At 42.7% G+C, this 25,238-nt stretch overlaps 1 protein-coding gene across 1 annotated transcript in view; it reads right to left on the bottom strand.

The window, feature by feature from the left end:
- Positions 1 to 24,240, bottom strand: part of fbxl8 (F-box and leucine-rich repeat protein 8) — a 29,728-nt gene extending 5,488 nt beyond the window's left edge. Inside the window, exons 1-4 of the mRNA XM_084181439.1 lie at positions 23,678 to 24,240; positions 15,623 to 15,828; positions 4,186 to 4,450; positions 2,126 to 2,276 (exon numbers count right to left, since the gene is read on the bottom strand). Coding sequence (XP_084037565.1) covers positions 2,126 to 2,276; positions 4,186 to 4,450; positions 15,623 to 15,828; positions 23,678 to 23,814 — 759 coding nt within the window. The 5' untranslated portion in view covers positions 23,815 to 24,240. The remainder of the gene's footprint in view (positions 1 to 2,125; positions 2,277 to 4,185; positions 4,451 to 15,622; positions 15,829 to 23,677) is intronic.
- Between the last annotated feature and the right edge of the window lie 998 nt (positions 24,241 to 25,238).

Below are 25,238 nucleotides of genomic sequence, written 5' to 3'. Positions count from 1 at the left end.
AGTGACATTCTGTACTGTTGCCTCATATGAAACATTTGAACTCAAATCAAAAATGTAATTTTCAGCTTCACTGTCCAAATCCATACGGAGGGTGTCTATAAGAACCGCTTTAGAATCAGACTCACCTGAAATATAATACACATATTATTAGAATATAATACACATACAGTGGCTTGCGAAAGTATTCACCCCCCTTGGCATTTTTCCTATTTTGTTGCCTTACAACCTGGAATTAAATTTGATTTTTTGGGGGTTTGTATCATTTGAGTTACACAACATGCCTACCACTTTGAAGATGCAAAATCTTTTTTATTGTGAAACAAACAAGAAATAAGACAAAAAAACTGAAAGCTTGCGTGTGCATAACTGTTCAATACTTTGTAGAGCCACCTTTTGCAGCAATTACAGCTGCAAATCTCTTGGGGTATGTCTCTATAAGCTTGGCACATCTAGCCACTGGGATTTCTGCCCATTCTTCAAGGCAAAACTGCTCCAGCTCCTTCAAGTTGGATGGGTTCCGCTGGTGTACAGCAATCTTTAAGTCATACCACAGATTGGATTGAGGTCTGGGCTTTGACTAGGCCATTCCAAGACATTTAAATGTTTCCCCTTAAACCACTCGAGTGTTGCTTTAGCAGTATGCTTAGGGTCATTGTCCTGCTGGAAGGTGAACCTCTGTCCCAGTCTCAAATCTCTGGAAGACTGAAACAGGTTTCCCTCAAGAATTTCCCTGTATTTAGCGCCATCCATCATTCCTTCAATTCTGACCAGTTTCCCAGTCCCTGCCGATGAAAAACATCCCCACAGCATGATGCTGCCACCACCATGCTTCACTGTGGGGATGGTGGTCTCGGGGTGATGAGAGGTGTTGGGTTTGCACCAGACATAGCGTTTTCCTTGATGGCCAAAAAGCTCAATTTTAGTCTCATCTGACCAGAGTACCTTCTTCCATATGTTTGGGGAGTCTCCCACATGCCTTTTGGCGAACACCAAACGTGTTTGCTAATTTTCTTCTTTAAGCAATGGCTTTTTTCTGGTCACTTTTCGGTAAAGTCCAGCTCTGTGGAGTGTACGCCTTAAAGTGGTCCTATGGACAGATACTCAAATCTCTGCTGTGGAGCTTTGCAGCTCCTTCAGGGTTATCTTTGGTCTCTTTGTTGCCTCTCTGATTAATGCCCTCCTTGCCTGGTCCGTGAGTTTTGGTGGATGGCCCTCTCTTGGCAGGTTTGTTGTGGTGCCATATTCTTTCCATTTTTTAATAATGGATTTAATGGAGCTCCGTGGGATGTTCAAAGTGTCTGATATTTTTTTATAACCCAACCCTGATCTGTACTTCTCCACAACTTTGTCCCTGACCTGTTTGGAGAGCTCCTTGGTCTTCATGGTGCCGCTTGCTTGGTGGTGCTCCTTGCTTAGTGGTGTTGCAGACTCCGGGGCCTTTCAGAACAGGTGTATATACACTGAGATCATGTGACAGATCATGTGACACTTAGATTGCACACAGGTGGACTTTATTTAACAAATTATGTGACTTCTGAAGGTAATTGGTTGCACCAGATCTTATTTAGGGGCTTCATAGCAAAGGGGGTGAATACATATGCACTCACCACTTTTCCATTATTTATTTTTTAGAATTTTTTGAAACAAGTTATTTTTTTCATTTCACTTCACCAATTTGAACTATTTTGTGTATGTCCATTACATGAAATCCAAATAAAAATCCATTTAAATTACAGGTTGCAATGCAAAATAAGAAAAATGCCAAGGGGGATGGATACATTTGCAAGGCACTGTACTAATAGAATATAAAACACAACACATCACATATTGGTCTTCAAACATGGATCCTTGTCAGTAAAACGGACAGACAGCATTCCAAAGGATCATGGCTTCCCTAGCCTGGTCCCAGATCTGTTTGTCACACCACAATAACCATAGGAGTTGAAATTGTCACACCACAATAACCATAGGAGTTGACAAGCCAGCACTAACAGATGTGAGACCAGGCTACTATTGCCCTGCATGTTACATGTTTATTTTCAGATAAATTAATTATTGAAATGATCGTTTGGAGTTTCTGTTAGTCCCTTTCCTCCTCAAGGCACCAGGCTGACCTTTAACTGACCTTTAACCTCGGGTGTCTGTCCTTCAGCCCAGCCCACACGCTGTCCTCCAAAGGGGGGATGTATTTGGCAAAGCGCTCGCAGAACAGCTCCATGGCCAGGAGGGGGCAGCGTTGAGGAAGCAGCAGCTCATCCACCACCTTCGGGGACAGGCTGGAGAAGAAGAACATAGCAACAATTAGTAACTTAGAATCAAGTGAGTGGCTGGTATCTTTTTCATTTCTGATGTGATCAACTGTTGGCTTCAAGCATCCTTCATTCATTTAAACAAGAGGATAAGGCTGCGTCCCAAATGATCAGAGCCCTGGTCTAAAGTAGTGCACTACATAGGGAATAGGGTGCCATTCTATGGTCTAAAGTAGTGCACTATATAGGGAATAGGGTGCCATTCTCTGGTCTAAAGTAGTGCACTACATAGGGAATAGGGTGCCATTCTCTAGTCTAAAGTAGAGCACTATATAGGGAATAGGGTGCCATTCTCTGGTCTAAAGTAGTGCACTACATAGGGAATAGGGTGCCATTCTCTGGTCTAAAGTAGTGCACTATATAGGGAATAGGGTGCCATTCTCTGGTCTAGAGTAGTGCACTATATAGGGAATAGGGTGCCATTCTCTGGTCTAAAGTAGAGCACTATATAGGGAATAGGGTGCCATTCTCTGGTCTAAAGTAGTGCACTATATAGGGAATAGGGTGCCATTCTCTGGTCTAAAGTAGTGCACTATATAGGGAATAGGGTGCCATTCTCTGGTCTAAAGTAGTGCACTATATAGGGAATAGGGTGCCATTCTCTGGTCTAAAGTAGAGCACTATATAGGGAATAGGGTGCCATTCTCTGGTCTAAAGTAGTGCACTACATAGGGAATAGGGTGCCATTCTCTGGTCTAAAGTAGTGCACTATATAGGGAATAGGGTGCCATTCTCTGGTCTAAAGTAGTGCACTATATAGGGAATAGGGTGCCATTCTCTGGTCTAAAGTAGTGCACTATATAGGGAATAGGGTGCCATTCTCTGGTCTAAAGTAGTGCACTATATAGGGAATAGGGTGCCATTCTCTGGTCTAAAGTAGTGCACTATATAGGGAATAGGGTGCCATTCTCTGGTCTAAAGTAGAGCACTATATAGGGAATAGGGTGCCATTCTCTGGTCTAAAGTAGTGCACTACATAGGGAATAGGGTGCCATTCTCTGGTCTAAAGTAGTGCACTATATAGGGAATAGGGTGCCATTCTTTGGTCTAAAGTAGTGCACTATATAGGGAATAGGGTGCCATTCTCTGGTCTAAAGTAGTGCACTATATAGGGAATAGGGTGCCATTCTCTGGTCTAAAGTAGTGCACTATATAGGGAATAGGGTGCCATTCTCTGGTCTAAAGTAGTGCACTATATAGGGAATAGGGTGCCATTCTCTGGTCTAAAGTATTGCACTATATAGGGAATAGGGTGCCATTCTCTGGTCTAAAGTAGTGCACTGTATAGGGAATAGGGTGCCATTCTCTGGTCTAAAGTAGTGCACTATATAGGGAATAGGGTGCCATTCTCTGGTCTAAAGTAGTGCACTATATAGGGAATAGGGTGCCATTCTCTGGTCTAAAGTAGTGCACTACATAGGGAATAGGGTGCCATTCTCTGGTCTAAAGTAGTGCACTACATAGGGAATAGGGTGCCATTCTCTGGTCTAAAGTAGTGCACTGTATAGGGAATAGGGTGCCATTCTCTGGTCTAAAGTAGTGCACTACATAGGGAATAGGGTGCCATTCTCTGGTCTAAAGTAGTGCACTATGTAGGGAATAGGGTGCCATTCTCTGGTCTAAAGTAGTGCACTATGTAGGGAATAGGGTGCCATTCTCTGGTCTAAAGTAGTGCACTATATAGGGAATAGGGTGCCATTCTCTGGTCTAAAGTAGTGCACTATATAGGGTTATAGGGTGCCATTCTCTGGTCTAAAGTAGTGCACTATGTAGGGAATAGGGTGCCATTCTCTGGTCTAAAGTAGTGCACTACATAGGGAATAGGGTGCCATTTGGGACACAGTCTAAGAGTTGAGCACCATGGTTCTCTTCATACCTGGTATAGAACAGCCCTAGTGTGTTGAGAAGAGGACACAGCCTCAGCACTTCCACCACAGCCCCTGGCTCCACCTTACACACCAGGGTCTGATTGTTGACCAATAGACTCCTCAGGTTGGGGCTCTGCCGGGCCAAGCCCCTCACCAGGGATTGGCTGAGGGTGAAGGGCACGCCCCTCAGGTCCAGGTGGGAGAGGAAGGCTCCTCCCACGTGTTGCGGGGAGGCAGTAAGAGCAGCCTCCAGCCCTTCCTCCAGGTCGTGACCTATAGTCATACAGTGGGGAAAAAAGTATTTAGTCAGCCACCAAATGTGCAAGTTCTCCCACTTAAAAAGATGAGAGAGGCCTGTAATTTTCATCATAGGTACACGTCAACTATGACAGACAAATTGAGATTTTTTTTCCAGAAAATCACATTGTAGGATTTTTTATGAATTTACAGTGGGGGAAAAAAGTATTTAGTCAGCCACCAATTGTGCAAGTTCTCCCACTTAAAAAGATGAGAGAGGCCTGTAATTTTCATCATAGGTACACGTCAACTATGACAGACAAATTGAGATTTTTTTTCCAGAAAATCACATTGTAGGATTTTTTATGAATTTACAGTGGGGAAAAAAAGTATTTAGTCAGCCACCAATTGTGCAAGTTCTCCCACTTAAAAAGATAAGAGAGGCCTGTAATTTTCATCATAGGTACACGTCAACTATGACAGACAAATTGAGATTTTTTTTCCAGAAAATCACATTGTAGGATTTTTTATGAATTTACAGTGGGGAAAAAAAGTATTTAGTCAGCCACCAATTGTTTCTCAATACTTTGTTATATACCCTTTGTTGGCAATGACACAGGTCAGATGTTTTCTGTAAGTCTTCACAAGGTTTTCACACACTGTTGCTGGTATTTTGGCCCATCTCCTCTAGAGCAGTGATGTTTTGGGGCTATCGCTGGGCAACACGGACTTTCAACTCCCTCCAAAGATTTTCTATGGGGTTGAGATCTGGAGACTGGCTAGGCCACTCCAGGACCTTGAAATGCTTCTTACGAAGCCACTCCTTCGTTGCCCGGGCGGTGTGTTTGGGATCATTGTCATGCTGAAAGACCCAGCCACGTTTCATCTTCAATGCCCTTGCTGATGGAAGGAGGTTTTCACTCAAAATCTCACGATACATGGCCCCATTCATTCTTTCCTTTACACGGATCAGTCGTCCTGGTCCCTTTGCAGAAAAACAGCCCCAACGCATGATGTTTCCACCCCCATGCTTCACAGTAGGTATGGTGTTCTTTGGATGCAACTCAGCATTCTTTGTCCTCCAAACACGACGAGTTGAGTTTTTACCAAAAAGTTCTATTTTGGTTTCATCTGACCATATGACATTCTCCCAATCCTCTTCTGGATCATCCAAATGCACTCTAGCAAACTTCAGACGGGCCTGGACATGTACTGGCTTAAGCAGGGGGACAAGTCTGGCACTGCAGGATTTGAATCCCTGGCGGCGTAGTGTGTTACTGATGGTAGGCTTTGTTACTTTGGTCCCAGCTCTCTGCAGGTCATTCACTAGGTCCCCCCGTGTGGTTCTGGGATTTTTGCTCTCCGTTCTTGTGATCATTTTGACCCCACGGGGTGAGATTTTGCGTGGAGCCCCAGATCGAGGGAGATTATCAGTGGTCTTGTATGTCTTCCATTTTCTAATAATTGCTCCCACAGTTGATTTCTTCAAACCAAGCTGCTTACCTGTTGCAGATTCAGTCTTCCCAGCCTGGTGCAGGTCTACAATTTTGTATCTGGTGTCCTTTGACAGCTCTTTGGTCTTGGCCATAGTGGAGGTTGGAGTGTGACTGTTTGAGGTTGTGGACAGGTGTCTTTTATACTGATAACAAGTTCAAACAGGTGCCATTAATACAGGTAACGAGTGGAGGACAGAGGAGCCTCTTAAAGAAGAAGTTACAGGTCTGTGAGAGCCAGAAATCTTGCTTTTTTGTAGGTGACCAAATACTTATTTTCCACCATAATTTGCAAATAAATTCATTAAAAATCCTACAATGTGATTTTCTGGATTTTGTTTTCTCATTTTGTCTGTCATAGTTGACGTGTACCTATGATGAAAATTACAGGCCTCTCTCATCTTTTTAAGTGGGAGAACTTGCACAATTGGTGGCTGACTAAATACTTTTTTTCCCCACTGTATTTGCAAATTATGGTGGAAAATAAGTATTTGGTCAATAACAAAAGTTTCTCAATACTTTGTTATATACCCTTTGTTGGCAATGACACAGGTCAAACGTTTTCTGTAAGTCTTCACAAGGTTTTCACACACTGTTGCTGGTATTTTGGCCCATTCCTCCATGTCATTTAGTGGTTCTAAACTCAGGTCATCAAGTACTCCCAACAGTACTCATTGTCGTTGTAGCCCCAGACAACTGTAGCCGATGTGAAATGGCTAGCTAGTTAGCCGTGTGCTAGTAGCGTTCAATCAGTGATGTCGTTCGCTCTGAGAGCTTGAAGTAGTTGTTTTTTCGTTTGCCTGTGGTGATCTAGCGGTCTAAACCGCTGCCTCCAGATCACAAGTACCGCTGCAGCACGGCTTCCAATTCAGCTATCTTATAAATAAATGTCTGTGTTCAGTTGCAGGTGGTTCTACAAACTGTCATCTACTTCCGCCTGTATCAAATAGAACCGACTAGTTCCTGCAAAGATGCTGGGAAATGCAAGATGTGCGGCAGCTAAGATTTTTATTTTTATTTTTTTTATTTCACCTTTATTTAACCAGGTAAACCAGTTGAGAACAAGTTCTCATTTACAACTGCGACCTGGCCAAGATAAAGCAAAGCAGTGCGATAAAAACAACAACACAGAGTTACATATGGGGTAAGACAAAACAAAGTCAGAAAATACAACAGAATGCTTCTACACCTGCATTACTAGCTGTTTGGGGTTTTAGGCTGGGTTTCTGTACAGCACTTCCAGATATTAGCTGATGTAAGAAGGGCTATATAAAATAAAATTGATTGAATTGATTGAAATACATATATATACAGTGTGTGCAAATTTAGCAAGTTATGGAGGTAAGGCAATAAAATAGGCTATAGTGCAAAATAATTACAATTAGTATTAACACTGGAATGATAGATGTGCAAGATATGATGTGCAAATAGAGATACTGGGGTATAAAAGAGCAAAATAAATAACAATATAGGGATGAGGTAGTTGGGCGGGCTAATTTCAGATGGGCTGTGTACAGGTGCAGTGATCGGTAAGGTGCTCTGACAACTGATGCTTAAAGTTAGTGAGGGAGATAAGAGTCTCCAGCTTCAGAGATTTTTGCAATTTGTTCCAGTCATTGGCAGCAGAGAACTGGAAGGAATTGCGGCCAAAGGAGGTGTTGGCTTTGGGGATGACCAGTGAGATATACCTGCTGGAGCGCAGACTACGGGTGGGTGTTGCTATGGTGACCAATGAGCTAAGATAAGGTGGGGATTTGCCTAGCAGTCATTTATAGATGGCCTGGAGCCAGTGGGTTTGACGACGAACATGTAGTGAGGACCAGCCAACAAGAGCGTACAGGTCACAGTGGTGGGTAGTGTATGGGGCTTTGGAGACAAAACGGATGGCACTGTGATAGACTACATCCAATTTGCTGAGTAGAGTGTTGGAGGCTATTTTGTAAATGACATCGCCGAAGTCAAGGATCGGTAGGATAGTCAGTTTTACGAGGGCATGTTACTATCTTTCTGAGTTCTCTGTGGTGTTTGTAGAACCACCTGCAACTCGACACGGACATTTATAAGAACCATTTTCCAGAATCGAGAAAACATTGGTTAGTTGAAGAATCTCTGGCTGCATTTTGGCAAACCTGTAACGTCCATTTTTTAAAATTTATTTTTATTTTAGTCATTTAGCAGACGCTCTTATCCAGACAGTTAGTGAGTGCATACATTTTCATACTGGCCCCCCGTGGGAATCAAACCCACAACCTTGGCGTTGAAAACGCCACGCTCTACCAACTGAGCTACACGGGACTAGTAATGGATACCAGAAATCTTTGGTTATATTCATATTATCTGGTGTACAAACTGTAGCTACCCTCATGAAAAACTACTACTACTGAATTACTACACAAAACCTATTTGTAGAGACTTGTAGTGAAAGTCTAGTTTATGCACTACTCAAGTAGAGATTTGTAGTGTTGAGTAGGAAAACAGTTTCCAGTAGTAACCAGGTACAGTGCCTTGCAAAAGTATTCATCCCCCTTGGCGTTTTTCCTATTTTGTTGCATTACAACCTGGAATTTAAATTGATTTTTATTTGGACTTCATGTAATGGACATACACAAAATAGTCCAAATTGGTGAAGTGAAATAAATAAATAAAATTGTTTCAAAAAAATATTTTAAATAAATGACGGAAAAGTGGTGAGTGCATATGTATTCACCCCCTTTGCTATGAAGCCCCCAAATAAGATCTGGTGCAACCAATTACCTTCAGAGGTCACATAATTAGTTAAATAAAGTCCACCTGTGTGCAATCTAAGTGTCACATGATCTCAGTATATATACACCTGTTCTGAAAGGCCCCAGAGTCTGCAACACCACTAAGCAAGGGGCACCACCAAGCAAGCGGCACCATGAAGACCAAGGAGCTCTCCAAACAGGTCAGGGACAAAGTTGTGGAGAAGTACAGATCAGGGTTGGGTTATAAAAAAATATCAAAAACTTTGAACATCCCATGGAGCACCATTAAATCCATTATAAAAAATTTTGAAAGAATATGGCACCACAACAAACCTGCCAAGAGAGGGCCGTCCACCAAAACTCACGGACCAGGCAAGGAGGGCATTAATCAGAGAGGCAACAAAGAGACCAAAGATAACCCTGAAGGAGCTGCAAAGCTCCACAGCGGAGATTGGAGTATCTGTCCATAGGACCACTTTAAGCCGTACACTCCACAGAGCTGGACTTTACGTGTGGCCAGAAAAAAATAAGCAAACACGTTTGGTGTTCGCCAAAAGGCATGTGGGAGACTCCCCAAACATATGGAAGAAGGTACTCTGCTCAGATGAGACTAAAATTGAGCTTTTTGGCCATCAAGGAAAACGCTATGTCTGAAACAAACCCAACACCTCTCATCACCCCCGAGAACACCATCCCCACAGTGAAGCATGGTGGTGGCAGCATCATGCTGTAGGGGTGTTTTTCATCGGCAGGGACTGGGAAACTGGTCAGAATTGAAGGAATGATGGATGGCGCTAAATACAGGGAAAATCTTGAGGGAAACCTGTTTCAGTCTTCCAGAGATTTGAGACTGGGACGGAGGTTCACCTTCCAGCAGGACAATGACCCTAAGCACACTGCTAAAGCAACACTTGAGTGGTTTAAGGGGAAATATTTAAATGTCTTGGAATGGCCTAGTCAAAGCCCAGACCTCAATCCAATTGAGAATCTGTGGTATGACTTAAAGATTGCTGTACACCAGCGGACCCCATCCAACTTGAAGGAGCTGGAGCAGTTTTCCCTGAAGAATGGGCAAAAATCCCAGTGGCTAGATGTGCCAAGCTAATAGAGACATACCCCAAGAGACTTGCAGCTGTAATTGCTGCAAAAGGTGGCTCTACAAAGTATTGACTTTGGGGGGGTGAATAGTTATGCATGCTCAAGTTTTCTGTTTTCTTTTGTGTTATTTCTTGTTTGTTTCACAATAAAAAATATTTAGCATCTTCAAAGTGGTAGGCATGTTGTGTAAATCAAATGATACAAACCCCGCAAAAATCAATTTTAATTCCAGGTTGTAAGGCAACAAAATAGGAAAAATGCCAAGGGGGGTGAATACCAAGGGGGGTGTTCGAATACTTCCGCAAGTGTTCAGTAGGAAAACAGTAGTGGAGACCCTGGACATAAGAAGACTGGAGGCCATTGTTGGTAAGAACATTGTTTATCAAATGTTTTTCTGTGTTGTCTTATGTGTCCTCTGTTAGCAGATCATTGATAAGGGATGGATCGAAATTTACAGAATGGGGATCTGGAGGAAAATGGGGGAGGGTCATGCTTTTTCCATTTCAGTCAAGGGGACGGTTTAGTATTTTTTAAATCTAGTCCAGGGGAGGGTCATGTCATTTGTAATTGGTGAAATGTCAATATTTCTCAGTGTTTTAGAATTAGTTGTTTATTAGGCTATATATCCATGTGTGCCAGATGCCACCCCTCATCTCTGATTCACCGCTGGTTGCGCAATATCAAGTGCACCTATAGGCTATTTAGTGTGGTCTCAATCAAATGATCCATAGCCTATAGGCTATGAAGTGCATGCTGGGAGAAGAACAGAGCATAAGTTATATTTCTAAGATAGCTGCTGGGATGGTGTAAGTTTAACTAGGCTGCATTACACACTGCAATGGATATTCCAACCCTGAGCCTCGGCCTGCATTACACACTGCAATGGATGTTCCAACCCTGAGCCCCGGCCTGCTCTGCGCTTGCTGATCAAAACCTTGTTTTGTGTGCTGCCTAACCAATGGTGGTGCTGTGTGAGGGTCACGGTGGCAGTTCAGGAGGAGTCAAATCATTATTCAGATTTTTTTGTTTGTATTAGACCTAGTCTTGCGTTATTGTTCTCACAATAAGCCAGATTCAAGTAACCTGGTGCTGAAACCTGAAACTTCAGCCGTGGCACAATCAATCAGAAATGGACAGCTCATAAGCTGAAAGGAGGCAAATTTGAGTAGGCATAACTCATTACTAACAACAAGAGGGGCTTTGTGTTGGAGCCTATTTCTTCCTATTTAAGAAATAAGAGGTAGGCCTTCCTGTTTGACAGACGAAATGAGGCTATCGGCTGCTATCCATAGAGGTGTCGGTCCATTCCTCCACCCACCATGCACTCTTTAAATAGCCTACCTCCGTGTCAATTAAGGACTGTTAAGTTAAAACCAGGACTCAAATTGAGAGGGTATGAGAGGGTATGCCATAGGCCTACCTTTTATCAAAGAAAATGGCAAAAAGCACAGGCCTACCCAATTGTTAGCTTAAGATTTTGATGAAAATAAAACAGATCTGATTATATAAAGTGATCTATAAACATTGATTTGGTCCGCGATGCTTTATGCTAGAAACAAGCTGTAAATTACCGGGGAAAGACGTGACTTCGATGCATCTGGGGATGTCATTGTTTAGTTTCTTTGACATTCGTTAGCTGAGCTACAACCTTCTATAGCCGAGGAGACAAAACATTGGCTTTGCTTGGGAAGTAATCTAATTCTGTCACTATCAATTAAGCTATTCACTTTCTGTCCAATAGATGTTTAAACCCAGACAGCTTTTAGGGAAACACTTGTGACCTTCTCTGATTTGGTTAAGCCACGGAAGAAGAGTAGCCAGCAGTTAAATCTGAACATGTTCTCCGTCGGTAGGCCTACTCTGTCTGGGGTGGAAAAGTAGGTCTAACTTTTGAAAATACCATGCTCAGATTCCTAATGACGTCTCAGATTAAATTATTTTGCGAACAAGACACACTGATTTGGCATTGGAGAAATATGATAAGATGAACACATAGGTCCTATCTCTCTGTCCATTCTTAGCCCGTCAGATGAACACATAGGTCCTATCTCTCTGGTCTAAATCAGAATTCCTGTGTTGCCATGTAATGCTTACAGGACGAAGAACAGTTTCTAAAACCGCATATCTAAGGCTCTGGTCTGCCCTGGGAGTGAGGGTAAACAGTAACACGTTCTCTGCTATCCACTTTGTGTTTTAATTATTATTTTGGGTATAGGGGAGGGCCACTTGTTTGTTTTTTAAAGCGTTCAGGGAGGGATTAGGTGAAATATATTTTGCTGAAGGCAGGGCCATCCGTTTTCATTTCAGAGGTCTGATTTCCTCCATGTTACCCTTGTTATAAATATATAATATAATTATAAATAAGGTTCAGTCCCTAATGGCTTTTAATTCGTTGTCTCTTGTGCCTGTCTTTATTTTCTAAAAGGTTACATGGTGGAGAAACTAAAAGAGGATCTGAAGATAGTGACGTCAAAGCTGAATGAAGACAAGGCCTCAAAGGGATTAACAAAAAAAGTGTAAATATGTCATTTAATATGTAATTAAGGTCATTTTAAAAATGCTATTATGTTTGTATAAGCGTGTTATTTCTTGTTTGATGATATAACTACAGTTAGAGGAAATGTTCACTAGTCTAGTAGTGACACAGTAGTGAAACAAGATGTCAATAGTGATTTTGAAAACAGCAGTAATGTGTAGGCATTATGTAGCAATTCAACAGTGAACATGTAGGAATTGTGTAGGTACATGTAGGTTTTAAGTAGTAGATGCCCAAAAGCTCAGTAATTACAGAGTAGTTTTAAGGGAGAATGATGTAGTGTTCACCAATAGTGAAACATCCCAATGCATCACTCATTACTACTAAATGACTACATAAATCACTACTGGTTTACTACACTTCTCAATAGCAATTAGCTGATCTGATTGGTCAAAACCAGTAGGTTTTGTGTAGATCTTGCGTAGTAATGATGAGTTGTAATTCAGTAGTACTTTTTCATGAGGGTCCCCTGCTTGCAAGCCCAGGGTGGGGCTAGGAGAGGGGATGGAAGCAATAGTGTTACACAAGCACACCAATTAGTCAACTAATCATCAAGCCCTTGGTGAGTTGAATCAGGTGAGTTAGTCTGGGGCAACAACAACAACAATGTGTGCTATTGGGAGGTACTTGAGGACCGGAGTTGAGAAACACTGATTTAGCAGACACTCTTATCTAGAGCGACTTAGGCTGCATTTAGACATGCAGTCCAATTCTGATTTTTTTTTTCTCCACCTAATTGGTCTTTTGACTAACCACGTCAGATCTTTTCACATGATATCTTTTTTTTTTTTTTTGAGCTGATCTGATTGGTCAAAAGACCAATTAGTGAAAAAAAAGATCAATATTGGGCTGCCTGTGTAAACGCAGCCATGGAGACACCAAGGAAGGTAAGAGAAGGTTGAAAGTAAGCCGGTCCGGTCCAGAGTACAAAATAAATAGTGGGGGTACGCCTTACTGGTAAAACATGAGCCTATCATAATAATTAAAACAAAGATGTCAAGAAAACCGTAGGCCGTTACACCATTATTTATCATTACTGTCTGTTGGTCGCATGAGAAATTAGCGAATGGACTTGAAAACGGGCGGTGTGCGCTCCAAAATGCAGTGTGATTCGAGGAATATGACTGGCTGGGACCGAGACGCACACACAGCAGTGGACCAATCAATTCAGCCTGCTACAAGTGTGTCTAATGACAATCGCCGAACGTCACTTTTTGGTGTTTTAATAGACGTCTCTTTCAATTCATCAAATTTTAGATGCTGGAATTATTTCAGAGTGAATGAACATGCGCAGGTAGCCAAGTTTTTGAAGCGATTTGTTAGACAATCAGATGAAAACATCATGCCTGGTTGTGAAAGGTAATACATTTTTACAGTTAAATGACATTTAATATAAGTCCCGCGCAAGCACTTGCACACATAGGACGTCCTGTACCAGGAAGACATCTACTTTCAAACCTGGGTAAGACAACCACATATCACAGTAATTGGAACAACCAGCTAGTGACTGCTACTGCATTAACTTTGATAAATAAACCATTGATCAGCAAAATCAGAGCTAGTAAGTGTTATTGTAGTAGCAGTCACTAGCTGGTTGTTGTTTACCTGAAGACCAGTGTTATTGCAGTAGCAGTCACTAGCTGGTTGTTGTTTACCTGAAGACCAGTGTTATTGCAGTAGCAGTCACTAGCTGGTTGTTGTTTACCTGAAGACCAGTGTTATTGCAGTAGCAGTCACTAGCTGGTTGTTGTTTACCTGAAGACCAGTGTTATTGTAGTAGCGGTCACTAGCTGGTTGTTGTTTACCTGAAGACCAGTGTTATTGCAGTAGAAGTCACTAGCTGGTTGTTGTTTACCTGAAGACCAGTGTTATTGCAGTAGCAGTCACTAGCTGGTTGTTGTTTACCTGAAGACCAGTGTTATTGTAGTAGCGGTCACTAGCTGGTTGTTGTTTACCTGAAGACCAGTGTTATTGCAGTAGCGGTCACTAGCTGGTTGTTGTTTACCTGAAGACCAGTGTTATTGCAGTAGCAGTCACTAGCTGGTTGTTGTTTACCTGAAGACCAGTGTTATTGTAGTAGCGGTCACTAGCTGGTTGTTGTTTACCTGAAGACCAGTGTTATTGCAGTAGAAGTCACTAGCTGGTTGTTGTTTACCTGAAGACCAGTGTTATTGCAGTAGCGGTCACTAGCTGGTTGTTGTTTACCTGAAGACCAGTGTTATTGTAGTAGCGGTCACTAGCTGGTTGTTGTTTACCTGAAGACCAGTGTTATTGCAGTAGCGGTCACTAGCTGGTTGTTGTTTACCTGAAGACCAGTGTTATTGCAGTAGCAGTCACTAGCTGGTTGTTGTTTACCTGAAGACCAGTGTTATTGTAGTAGCGGTCACTAGCTGGTTGTTGTTTACCTGAAGACCAGTGTTATTGCAGTAGAAGTCACTAGCTGGTTGTTGTTTACCTGAAGACCAGTGTTATTGCAGTAGCAGTCACTAGCTGGTTGTTGTTTACCTGAAGACCAGTGTTATTGCAGTAGCGGTCACTAGCTGGTTGTTGTTTACCTGAAGACCAGTGTTATTGCAGTAGCAGTCACTAGCTGGTTGTTGTTTACCTGAAGACCAGTGTTATTGCAGTAGCAGTCACTAGCTGGTTGTTGTTTACCTGAAGACCAGTGTTATTGCAGTAGCAGTCACTAGCTGGTTGTTGTTTACCTGAAGACCAGTGTTATTGCAGTAGCAGTCACTAGCTGGTTGTTGTTTACCTGAAGACCAGTGTTATTGCAGTAGCAGTCACTAGCTGGTTGTTGTTTACCTGAAGACCAGTGTTATTGCAGTAGCAGTCACTAGCTGGTTGTTGTTTACCTGAAGACCAGTGTTATTGCAGTAGCAGTCACTAGCTGGTTGTTGTTTACCTGAAGACCAGTGTTATTGCAGTAGCGGTCACTAGCTGGTTGTTGTTTACCTGAAGACCAGTGTTATTGTAGTAGCAGTCACTAGCTGGTTGTTGTTTACCTGAAGACCAGTGTTATTGCAGTAGCAGTCACTAGCTGGTTGTTGTTTACCTGAAGACCAGTGTTATTGCAGTAGCAGTCACTAGCTGGTTGTTGTTTACCTGAAGACCAGTGTTATTGCAGTAGCGGTCACTAGCTGGTTGTTGTTTACCTGAAGACCAGTGTTATTGCAGTAGCAGTCACTAGCTGGTTGTTGTTTACCTGAAGACCAGTGTTATTGCAGTAGCAGTCACTAGCTGGTTGTTGTTTACCTGAAGACCAGTGTTATTGCAGTAGCGGTCACTAGCTGGTTGTTGTTTACCTGAAGACCAGTGTTATTGTAGTAGCGGTCACTAGCTGGTTGTTGTTTACCTGAGTAGAAGAGAGGGACGCCTCCAGAGCAGGACAGGGACAGGGTCCGCAGGGGACCGCTGGTGGCCAGGTGGAGGACGGACAGGGCTGCGCTGCGATTGGCTGGATCGCTCAGCGAACTGACGGTGATCTTCAGGTGACGGACCAATGGCAGGAGAGAGGAGAAACGCTGCAGAGCAGGGTCCTCCTGTTCCCCGGTCTCACACCTGTAGACGAAGAGAGAATAATGAAAATGTAAGTCGCTCTGGGTAAGAGCGTTACCCCTGCAAAGAGACAGTAGAGGGATCTATTGCAGCACTGTATCAGATTCAGACTGCAGAGAGCAGAGAGCAGAGAGCAGAGAGCAGAGAGCAGAGATCAGAGAGCAGAGATCAGAGATCAGAGATCAGAGAGCAGAGAGCAGAGAGCAGACAGCAGAGAGCAGAGAGCAGACAGCAGAGAGCAGAGAGCAGAGAGCAGTCTAATCTAATAGCTGGTTTAACACAAAGGTAGACAATAACATCAGTACAGTATTAGTGTAATTAATGAAGCAACGTGGTCTTTTAGTCCAGGTAAATTTTTCAAGTTTCAAATCTTATTCAGTTGGACTATTAAGAGTTATTATTGAATGATAAATTATAGCGATTGATCCATTCCCCAATCGATATTATAGAGATCTCATGTTGTGTGTATGTCAAAATAACTGTCAAACTCCAGACGGCTTCTGTTCCCTGGAAAAGCAGTTCCCCAGCCCAGACGTTGCTGATGCAGAATCTTACAACGCCTGGACAGGTATTTTCAGTATCAGCTGATCACATCACATGTTACAGCAATCTGTCAATAGATGATGTTACAGCAATCTGTCAATAGATGACAATTGGTTGATGCATGCTAGTGATGCGCGGGTCAGCTGTATTCACCCGCACCCGCCCACAACTGCTAATAACCCATCCGCAACTGCCCGACTATATGTGATCAAGTGAAAATCTGAGGCTCACACCCTACCCTAACCCGCAAATATGCGCTGTACAGTCAGGGATGTCGGTACACTTTTTTTTTGACAGGCCTTTTTAGATAGGCCTATGTTTCTGCTTATATAATAGGCTGTTTGTTAGTCAACTTGTCTATAATTACAGTGGCTTGCGAAAGTATTCACCCCCCTTGGCATTTTTCCTATTTTGATGCCATACAACCTGGAATTAAAATGGATTTTTGGGGGTTTTGTATCATTTGATTTACACAACATGCCTACCACTTTGAAGATTCAAAATATTAGAGTGTTGCTTTAACATTATGCTTAGGGTCATTGTCCTGCTGGAAGGTGAACCTCCGTCCCAGTCTCAAATCTCTGGAAGACTGAAACAGGTTTCCCTCAAGAATTTCCCTGTATTTAGCGCCATCCATCATTCCTTCAATTCTGACCAGTTTCCCAGTCCCTGCAGCTGAAAAACACCCCCACAGCATGATGCTGCCACCACCATTCTTCACTTTGGGGATGGTGTTCTCGGGGTGATGAGAGGTGTTGGGTTTGTTTCAGACATAGTGTTTTCCTTGATGGCCAAAAAGCTAAATTTTAGTCTTATCTGACCAGAGTACATTCTTCCATATGTTTGGGGAGTCTCCCACATGCCTTTTGGCGAACACCAAACGTGTTTGCTTATTTTTTTCTTTAAGCAATGGCTTTTTTCTGGCCACTCTTCCGTAAAGCCCAGCTCTGTGGAGTGTACGGCTTAAAGTGGTCCTATGGACAGATACTCCAATCTCCGCTGTGGAGCTTTGCAGCTCCTTCAGGGTTATCTTAGGTCTCTTTGTTGCCTCTCTGATTAATGCCCTCCTTGCCTGGTCTGTGAGTTTTGGTGGACGGCCCTCTCTTGGCAGGTTTGTTGTGGTGCCATATTCTTTCCATTGTTTAATCATGGATTTAATGGTGCTCCGTGGGGATGTTCAAAGTTTCAGATATTTTTTTATAACCCAACCCTGATCTGTACTTCTCCACAACTTTGTCCCTGACCAGTTTGGAGAGCTCCTTGGTCTTCATGGTGCCGCTTGCTTGGTGGTGCCCCTTGCTTAGTGGTGTTGCAGACTCTGGGGCCTTTCAGAACAGGTGTATATACACTGAGATCATGTGACAGATCATGTGACACTTAGATTGGACACAGGTGGACTTTATTTAACTAATTATGTGACTTCTGAAGGTAATTGGTTGCACCAGATCTTATTTAGGGGCTTCATAGCAAAGGGGGTGAATACATATGCACTCACCACTTTTCCGTCATTTATTTTTTATAATTTTTTTAAACAACTTCATTTCACTTCACCAATTTGGACTATTTTGTGTATGTCCATTACATGAAATCCAAATAAAAATTCATTTAAATTACAGGTTGTAATGCAACAAAATAGGAAAAACGCCAAGGGGGATGAATACTATTGCAAGGCACTACAGTGTATTCAGACTCGTTGACTTTTTCCACATTTTGTTACTTTACTTATTCTAAAATGGATTAAATAAAAACATGTCCTCATCAATCTACACACAATAATAACATAATGACAAAGTGAAAACAGGTTTTTAGACATTTTTGTAAATATATTAAAAATAAAAAACAGAAATACCTTATTTACAGTCACACCTACTCATTCAAGGGTTTTTCTTTATTTTTACTATTTTCTACATTGTAGAATAATAGTGAAGACATCAAAACTATGAAATAACACATATGGAATCATGTAGTAACCAAAAAAGTGTTAAACAAATCAAAATATATTTTATATTTGAGATTCTTCAAATAGCCACCCTTTGCCTTGATGACAGCTTTGCACAATAACAATTTCATCAATTTTAGAATAAGGCTGTACCGTAACAAAATGTGGAAAAAGTCAAGGGGTCTGAATTACTTTCCGAAGGCTCTGTACATGTAGCTTCTCTTCTGTCATTATACTGTTTATACTAGAAGACTAAATAAACCCAGCCTCATTCTAGTTCTCTCCTCTTTCATCTCTGCAGCAAAGACGTTTAGAGACCGGGAGAAAATGCAATAACTCTACATAAAACATTTCTTTTTAAAAACGAGAAATATTTTCCGTACAAAATTTCCAAATGACATCAGTTTGTAAACTGTCTGAGAACTACATCATGAAATGTCTGTAAAGTCGAAACCTAAAAAGTATGACATACACTGAGTGGCCAGTTTATTAGGTACACCCATCTAGTACCGGGTCGGACCCCCCTTTGCCTCCAGAACAGCCTGAATTCTTAGGGGAATGGAAACGTTCCTCAATTGGTATCAAGGGACCTAACGTGTGCCAGGATAACATTCCCCACACCATTACACCACCGCCACCAGCCTGTACCGTTGACACCAGACAGGATAGGGCCATGGACTGATGCTGCTTACACCAGATCCTGACTCTGCCATCAGCCTGACGCAACAGGAACCGGGAATCATCGGACCAGGCGATGTTTTTCCACTCCTCAGTTGTCCAGTGGTGGTGATGGCAGATAGGAGTGGAACCCGGTGTGGTCGTCTGCTGCAACAGCCCATCCGTGACAAGGACCGACGAGTTGTGTGTTCCAAGATGCCGTTCTGCACACCACTGTTGTCCTACGCCATTTTGCCTGTTGGTGGCCCGCCTCTTAGCTTGCATGATTCTTGCCATTTTCCTTCGATCTCTCTCATCAACGAGCTGTTTTCTCCCACAGGACTGGCGCTGACTGGATGTTTTTTGTTTGTTGCACCATTTATTTATTTATTTTGTCATTTAGCAGACGCTCTTATCCAGAGCGACTTACAGTGAGTGCATACATTTTATTTATATTTTTTATATATACTGGAATCGAACCCACAACCCTGGCGTTGGAAATGCAATGCTCTACCAACTGAGCTACATCCCTGCCGGCCATTCCCTCCCCTACCCTGGACGACACTGGGTACTGGCACTGGGTCTCGGTAAACCCTAGAAACTGTTGTGTCTGAAAAGTCGGTCGTTTCTGAGATACTGGAGCCGGCGGCGACTGGCACCAACGATCAGACCCCGATCAAAGTCGCTTGGGTCACTGGTTTTGCCCATGCTAACGTTTCAATCGAACAGTAACTGAATGTCTCGATGCCTGTCTGCCTGCTTTATATAGCAAGCCACGGCAACGTCTGTAGGAGCGATCCATTTTACCTGCTTTATATAGCAAGCCACGGCAACGTCTGTAGGAGCGATCCATTTTCGTGAACAGGGTGGTGTATCTGGTGTACCTAATAAACTCAAATGTACTGCTATGATAATGACTTATGATTTTACTTCACAGTAAGTTTATTTTTATTTTTTATCTGATATTGACAAGATCAGATATGTACAGTGAGGGAAAAAAGTATTTGATCCCCTGCTGATTTTGTAAGTTTGCCCACTGACAAAGAAATGATCGGTCTATAATTGTAATGGAAGGTTTATTTGAACAGTGAGAGACAGAATAACAACAACAACAAATCCAGAAAAAAACGCATGTCAAAAATGTTATAAATTGATTTGCATTTTAATGAGGGAAATAAGTATTTGACCCCCTCTCAATCAGAAAAATGTCTGGCTCCCAGATGTATTTTATACAGGTAATGAGCTGAGATTAGGAGCACACTCTTAAAGGGAGTGCTGCTAATCTCAGCTTGTTACCTGTATAAAAGACACCTGTCCACAGAAGCAATCAATCAATCAGATTCCAAACTCTCCACCATGGCCAAGACCAAAGAGTTCTCCAAGGATGTCAGGGACAAGATTGTAGACCTACACAAGGCTGGAATGGGCTACAAGACCATCGCCAAGCAGCTTGGTGAGAAGGTGACAACAGTTGGTGCGATTATTCGCAAATGGAAGAAACACAAAAGAACTGTCAATCTCCCTCGGCCTGGGGCTCCATGCAAGATCTCACCTCGTGGAGTTGCATTGATCATGAGAACAGTGAGGAATCAGCCCAGAACTACACGGGAGGATCTTGTCAATGATCTCAAGGCAGCTGGGACCATAGTCACCAAGAAAACAATTGGGAACACACTACGCCGTGAAGGACTGAAATCCTGCAGCGCCCGCAAGGTCCCCCTGCTCAAGAAAGCACATATACAGGGCCGTCTGAAGTTTGCCAATGAACATCTGAATGATTCAGACGAGAACTGGGTGAAAGTGTTGTGGTCAGATGAGACCAAAATCGAGCTCTTTGGCATCAACTCAACTCACCGTGTTTGGAGGAGGAGGAATGCTGCCTATGACCCCAAGAACACCATCCCCACCGTCAAACATGGAGGTGGAAACATTATGCTTTGGGGGTGTATTTCTGCTAAGGGGACAGGACAACTTCACCGCATCAAAGGGACGATGGACGGGGCCATGTACCGTCAAATCTTGGGTGAGAACCTCCTTCCCTCAGCCAGGGCATTGAAAATGGGTAGTGGATGGGTATTCCAGCATGACAATGACCCAAAACACACGGCCAAGGCAACAAAGGAGTGGCTCAAGAAGAAGCACATTAAGGTCCTGGAGTGGCCTAGCCAGTGTCCAGACCTTAATCCCATAGAAATCCCATCTATGTAGGGAGCTGAAGGTTCGAGTTGCCAAACGTCAGCCTCGAAACCTTAATGACTTGGAGAAGATCTGCAAAGAGGAGTGGAACAAAATCCCTCCTGAGATGTGTGCAAACCTGGTGGCCAACTACAAGAAACGTCTGACCTCTGTGATTGCCAACAAGGGTTTTGCCACCAAGTACTAAGTCATGTTTTGCAGAGGGGTCAAATACTTATTTCCCTCATTAAAATGCAAATCAATTTATAACATTTTTGAAATGCGTTTTTCTGGATTTTTGTTGTTGTTATTCTGTCTCTCACTGTTTAAATAAACCTACCATTAAAATTATAGACTGATCATGTCTTTGTCAGTGGGCAAACGTACAAAATCAGCAGGGGCTCAAATACTTTTTTCCCCTCACTGTAAGTCGCTCTGGATAAGAGCGTCTGCTAAATGACTAAAATGTAAAATATTGATGAGTTAGTTAAGAAGCTGAGAATAAAAATGGGCATCTTCTATAGAAACAGGTCCTGCCTCTCGCTAAATAGTAGAAAGCAGATTATTCAGTCGATATTCCTATCAGTCCTAGCGGCAGGTAGCTTAGTGGGTAAGAGCGTTGTGCCAGTAACCGAAAGGTCGCTGGTTCTAATCCCCGAGCCGACTAGGTGAAAAATCTGTCGATGTGCCCTTAAGCAAGGCACTTAACCCTAATTGCTACTGTAAGTCGCTCTGGATAAGAGCGTCTGCTAAATGACGTAAATGTAAATGTAATGTTTTGCAGAGGGGTCAAATACTTATTTCCCTCATTAAAATGCAAATCAATTTCTAACATTTTTGACATGCATTTTTCTGGATTTTGTTGTTGTTATTCTGTCTCTCACTGTTCAAATAAACCTACCATTAAGAGACTGTTGGCACATCCTGTAGGTTGTACAGTGCATTCAGAAAGTATTCAGACCCCTTGACTTTTTCCACATTTTGTTACGTTACAGCCTTATTCTAAAATAGATAGATATAATTGGGGGTTTTTCTCATCAATCTACTCAAAATACCCCATAAAGACAAAGCAAAAACAGGTTTTAGACATTTTAGCAAAATTATTAAATGAAATATGACATTTACATAAGTATTCAGATCCTTTACGCAGTACTTTGTTGAAGCACCTTTGGCAGCGATTACAGCCTCAAGTCTTCTTGAGTATGACTCTACAAGCTTGGCACACCTGTATTTGGGGAGTTTCTCCCATTCTTCTCTGCGTCGCTGCACAGCTATTTTCAGGTCTCTCCATAGATGTTCGATCAGGTTCAAGTCCGGGCTCTGGCTGGGCCACTCAAGGACATTCAGAGACTTGTCCCGAAGCCACTCCTGCGTTGTCTTGGCTGTGTGCTTAGGGTCGATGTCCTGTTGGAAGGTGAATCTTCGCCCCAGTCTGAGGTCCTGAGTGCTCTAGAGAAGGTTTTCATCAAGGATCTCTCTGTACTTTGCTCCGTTCATCTTTCCCTCGATCCTGACTAGTCTCCCAGTCCCTGCCACTGAAAAACATCCCCACAGCATGATGCTGCCACCACCATGCTTCACAGTAGGGATGGTGCCAGGTTTCCTCCAGATGTGACGAATGGCAAAAAAGCTGTTGCACGGCGCCGACCACTCTGGAGGGAAGCCGACCACTCTGGAGGGAAGCCGACCACTCTGGAGGGAAGCCGGCCTCACGATTGCTCATTGCTACTTGTGAGATTTCAGTTAGGCTCCTTTTCCACTTAACCCATCTGAAAAGTACAGTTTCCTTGACATGTCATTTTGAAGTCCCCATCTTGTGACTGTCGAATTTGTATAGCGGCTCACAATATCACAGATAACATAGCCGGCACTGCTATCATCCTCTTTCAATTGGCAGGTATTATGTATACTCAAATCTTTCCCAAACAAAATGTTACCACTTCACCAAATCTTTCCCAATCATTAGACTACTGTTCTGACCCTCCCTTCTATAACATTAGACTACTGTTCTGACCCTCCCTTCTATAACATTAGACTACTGTTCTGACCCTCCCATCTATAACATTAGACTACTGTTCTGACCCTCCCTTCTATAACAGACTACTGTTCTGACCCCCCCTTCTATAACATTAGACTACTGTTCTGACCCCCCCTTCTATAACATTAGACTACTGTTCTGACCCTCCCTTCTATAACATTAGACTACTGTTCTGACCCTCCCTTCTATAACATTAGACTACTGTTCTGACCCTCCCTTCTATAACATTAGACTACTGTTCATATTGAATTAAACCCTCCTTTTTGCCTCAGTGAATCAACGTGAACTTGATTTGCAATGGTAAAATGTAGGCTATTTTGGGGCATAACCAATATATCATAAATCTACTTAAACTTTACATAATTAGAAACCATTTGGCATTGGCGTGTATTTGGCGTGCTTACAGGCTAATGCAACGTCTGAGCAGGGGAACGCGATCACTGCCATGATCTTCCAGTATGTAACAACCGGTATGGTACAACTCTGATTGAATCTCTCACCTTATTTCAGTGTATCGCCAAACTCGCGGGTGGCTCATTGACTGCGACCACCTCTTACATACTGTACACGCGCTGTCCCGTTCCTTTACCGATAGGTAGGAGAATATGTGCGCCAGGACTTCTTCGGGAACCTCCATTCGGCTGTCGACTAACAAGAAATAGTACAGTAGACTATTGCAGAACAACAGTTACATTTCTATGTACTCGTTCTGTATAAGAACGGACCCTTGTGCGTGTTCGGTAAACACGAAACCAGATCACTTTTTAAACAGAGTCCAGAGTCCAAACTAGCTGAAGTTGTCCAATACGAATTTGTTCTCCGTTGCAAAAAAACGTTTCAACAACTCCCTTTGCCCTGGACCAGGTCACTAGCTACCACAGCCACATTGTCATAAACCCCATTTCTTTATAAAAATGTATCTTATTAAATTCTGATTTTATACCTAACCACACTGCAAAACTTAAATTAAGACAAAATAGCTCATTTTTGTTTTCATTAATTGTTACGATATAGCCCATTCTGACTTTGTGGCTGTGCAATCTAGTGGAAACCGGAAAACGTCACTTCCAGATAGCAGAGAATGTCCCGCTGCTGTTTTCTACCGGCGCTACGTCAAGACATGATGTTCAGCCTCCGCTCAGAGGACAGCTAGATACCCGAGGCCCCGCTCAGAGGACAGCTAGATACCCGAGGCCCCGCTCAGAGGACAGCTAGATACCCGAGGCCCCGCTCAGAGGACAGCTAGATACCCGAGGCCAGCCGGAGGCTGCAAGCTGTTCTTGTTGTTTCTATAAATACCTTACATTTGTTGTGATTTTAATGTGGTTTAATTTATTTGCCAATTTAAAAACAATACAACCACACGTGGTTGCCGATGACACAAAAAGTGATAGGCCAACATCTAATTATGTAAAGTTTAAGTAGATTTATGATATATTGTTTATGCCCCAAAATAGCCTACATTTTACCATTGCAACGGAGAACGATTTCACCCACTTGAAGAAAAGTGTTGATCACAACGGCCAGTAGATGGCGGCACCTCTTCAACCCCACAGAAGACGCGGAAAAGCCTCAACACGAAGTTCTTCGTAGCTACCATCCGCCATGCTCGTCACTAGTTACCACAGCCATAAAGTCATAAATCTCGCCTATTTCTACATTTTGTCTTATTAAAATTTGATTTTAAACCTAACCCTAAGCTTAAACACCCTCATAACCTTAAATTAAGACCCAAAAGCTATCTTTTTTTCTATACTTTCTTCGATATAGCCAATTTCGACTTTGTGGCTGTGGTAACTAACGTTGGTGGAAACCATCCTCCATCGAGTTTTCAAACCTCTAATGGGAGAAACACGCAGGGAAGAAAGTAGCTGAGGGAGTGAGTCGAGAGGAGGTAGTGGATGTCCCACAGTCTGCAGTGAATGCCATTCAGGAGAAGGATCCTGACATACTAATAGTGAAGAAGGTGGACGTTTATAGCGCAAGTGATAAATTGCACTTGTCAAACTAATTTAAAAAAAATCTATGACACTAGACATCATTGTGAAGGCGGCAAATAGA

This window comes from Coregonus lavaretus (assembly GCF_964263955.1).
Source record: "Coregonus lavaretus genome assembly, chromosome: 17".
Lineage (NCBI taxonomy): Eukaryota > Metazoa > Chordata > Actinopteri > Salmoniformes > Salmonidae > Coregonus > Coregonus lavaretus.
The sequence above is the reverse complement of the archived record's forward strand: the minus strand, read 5'-3'. Positions and strand labels throughout refer to the sequence as shown.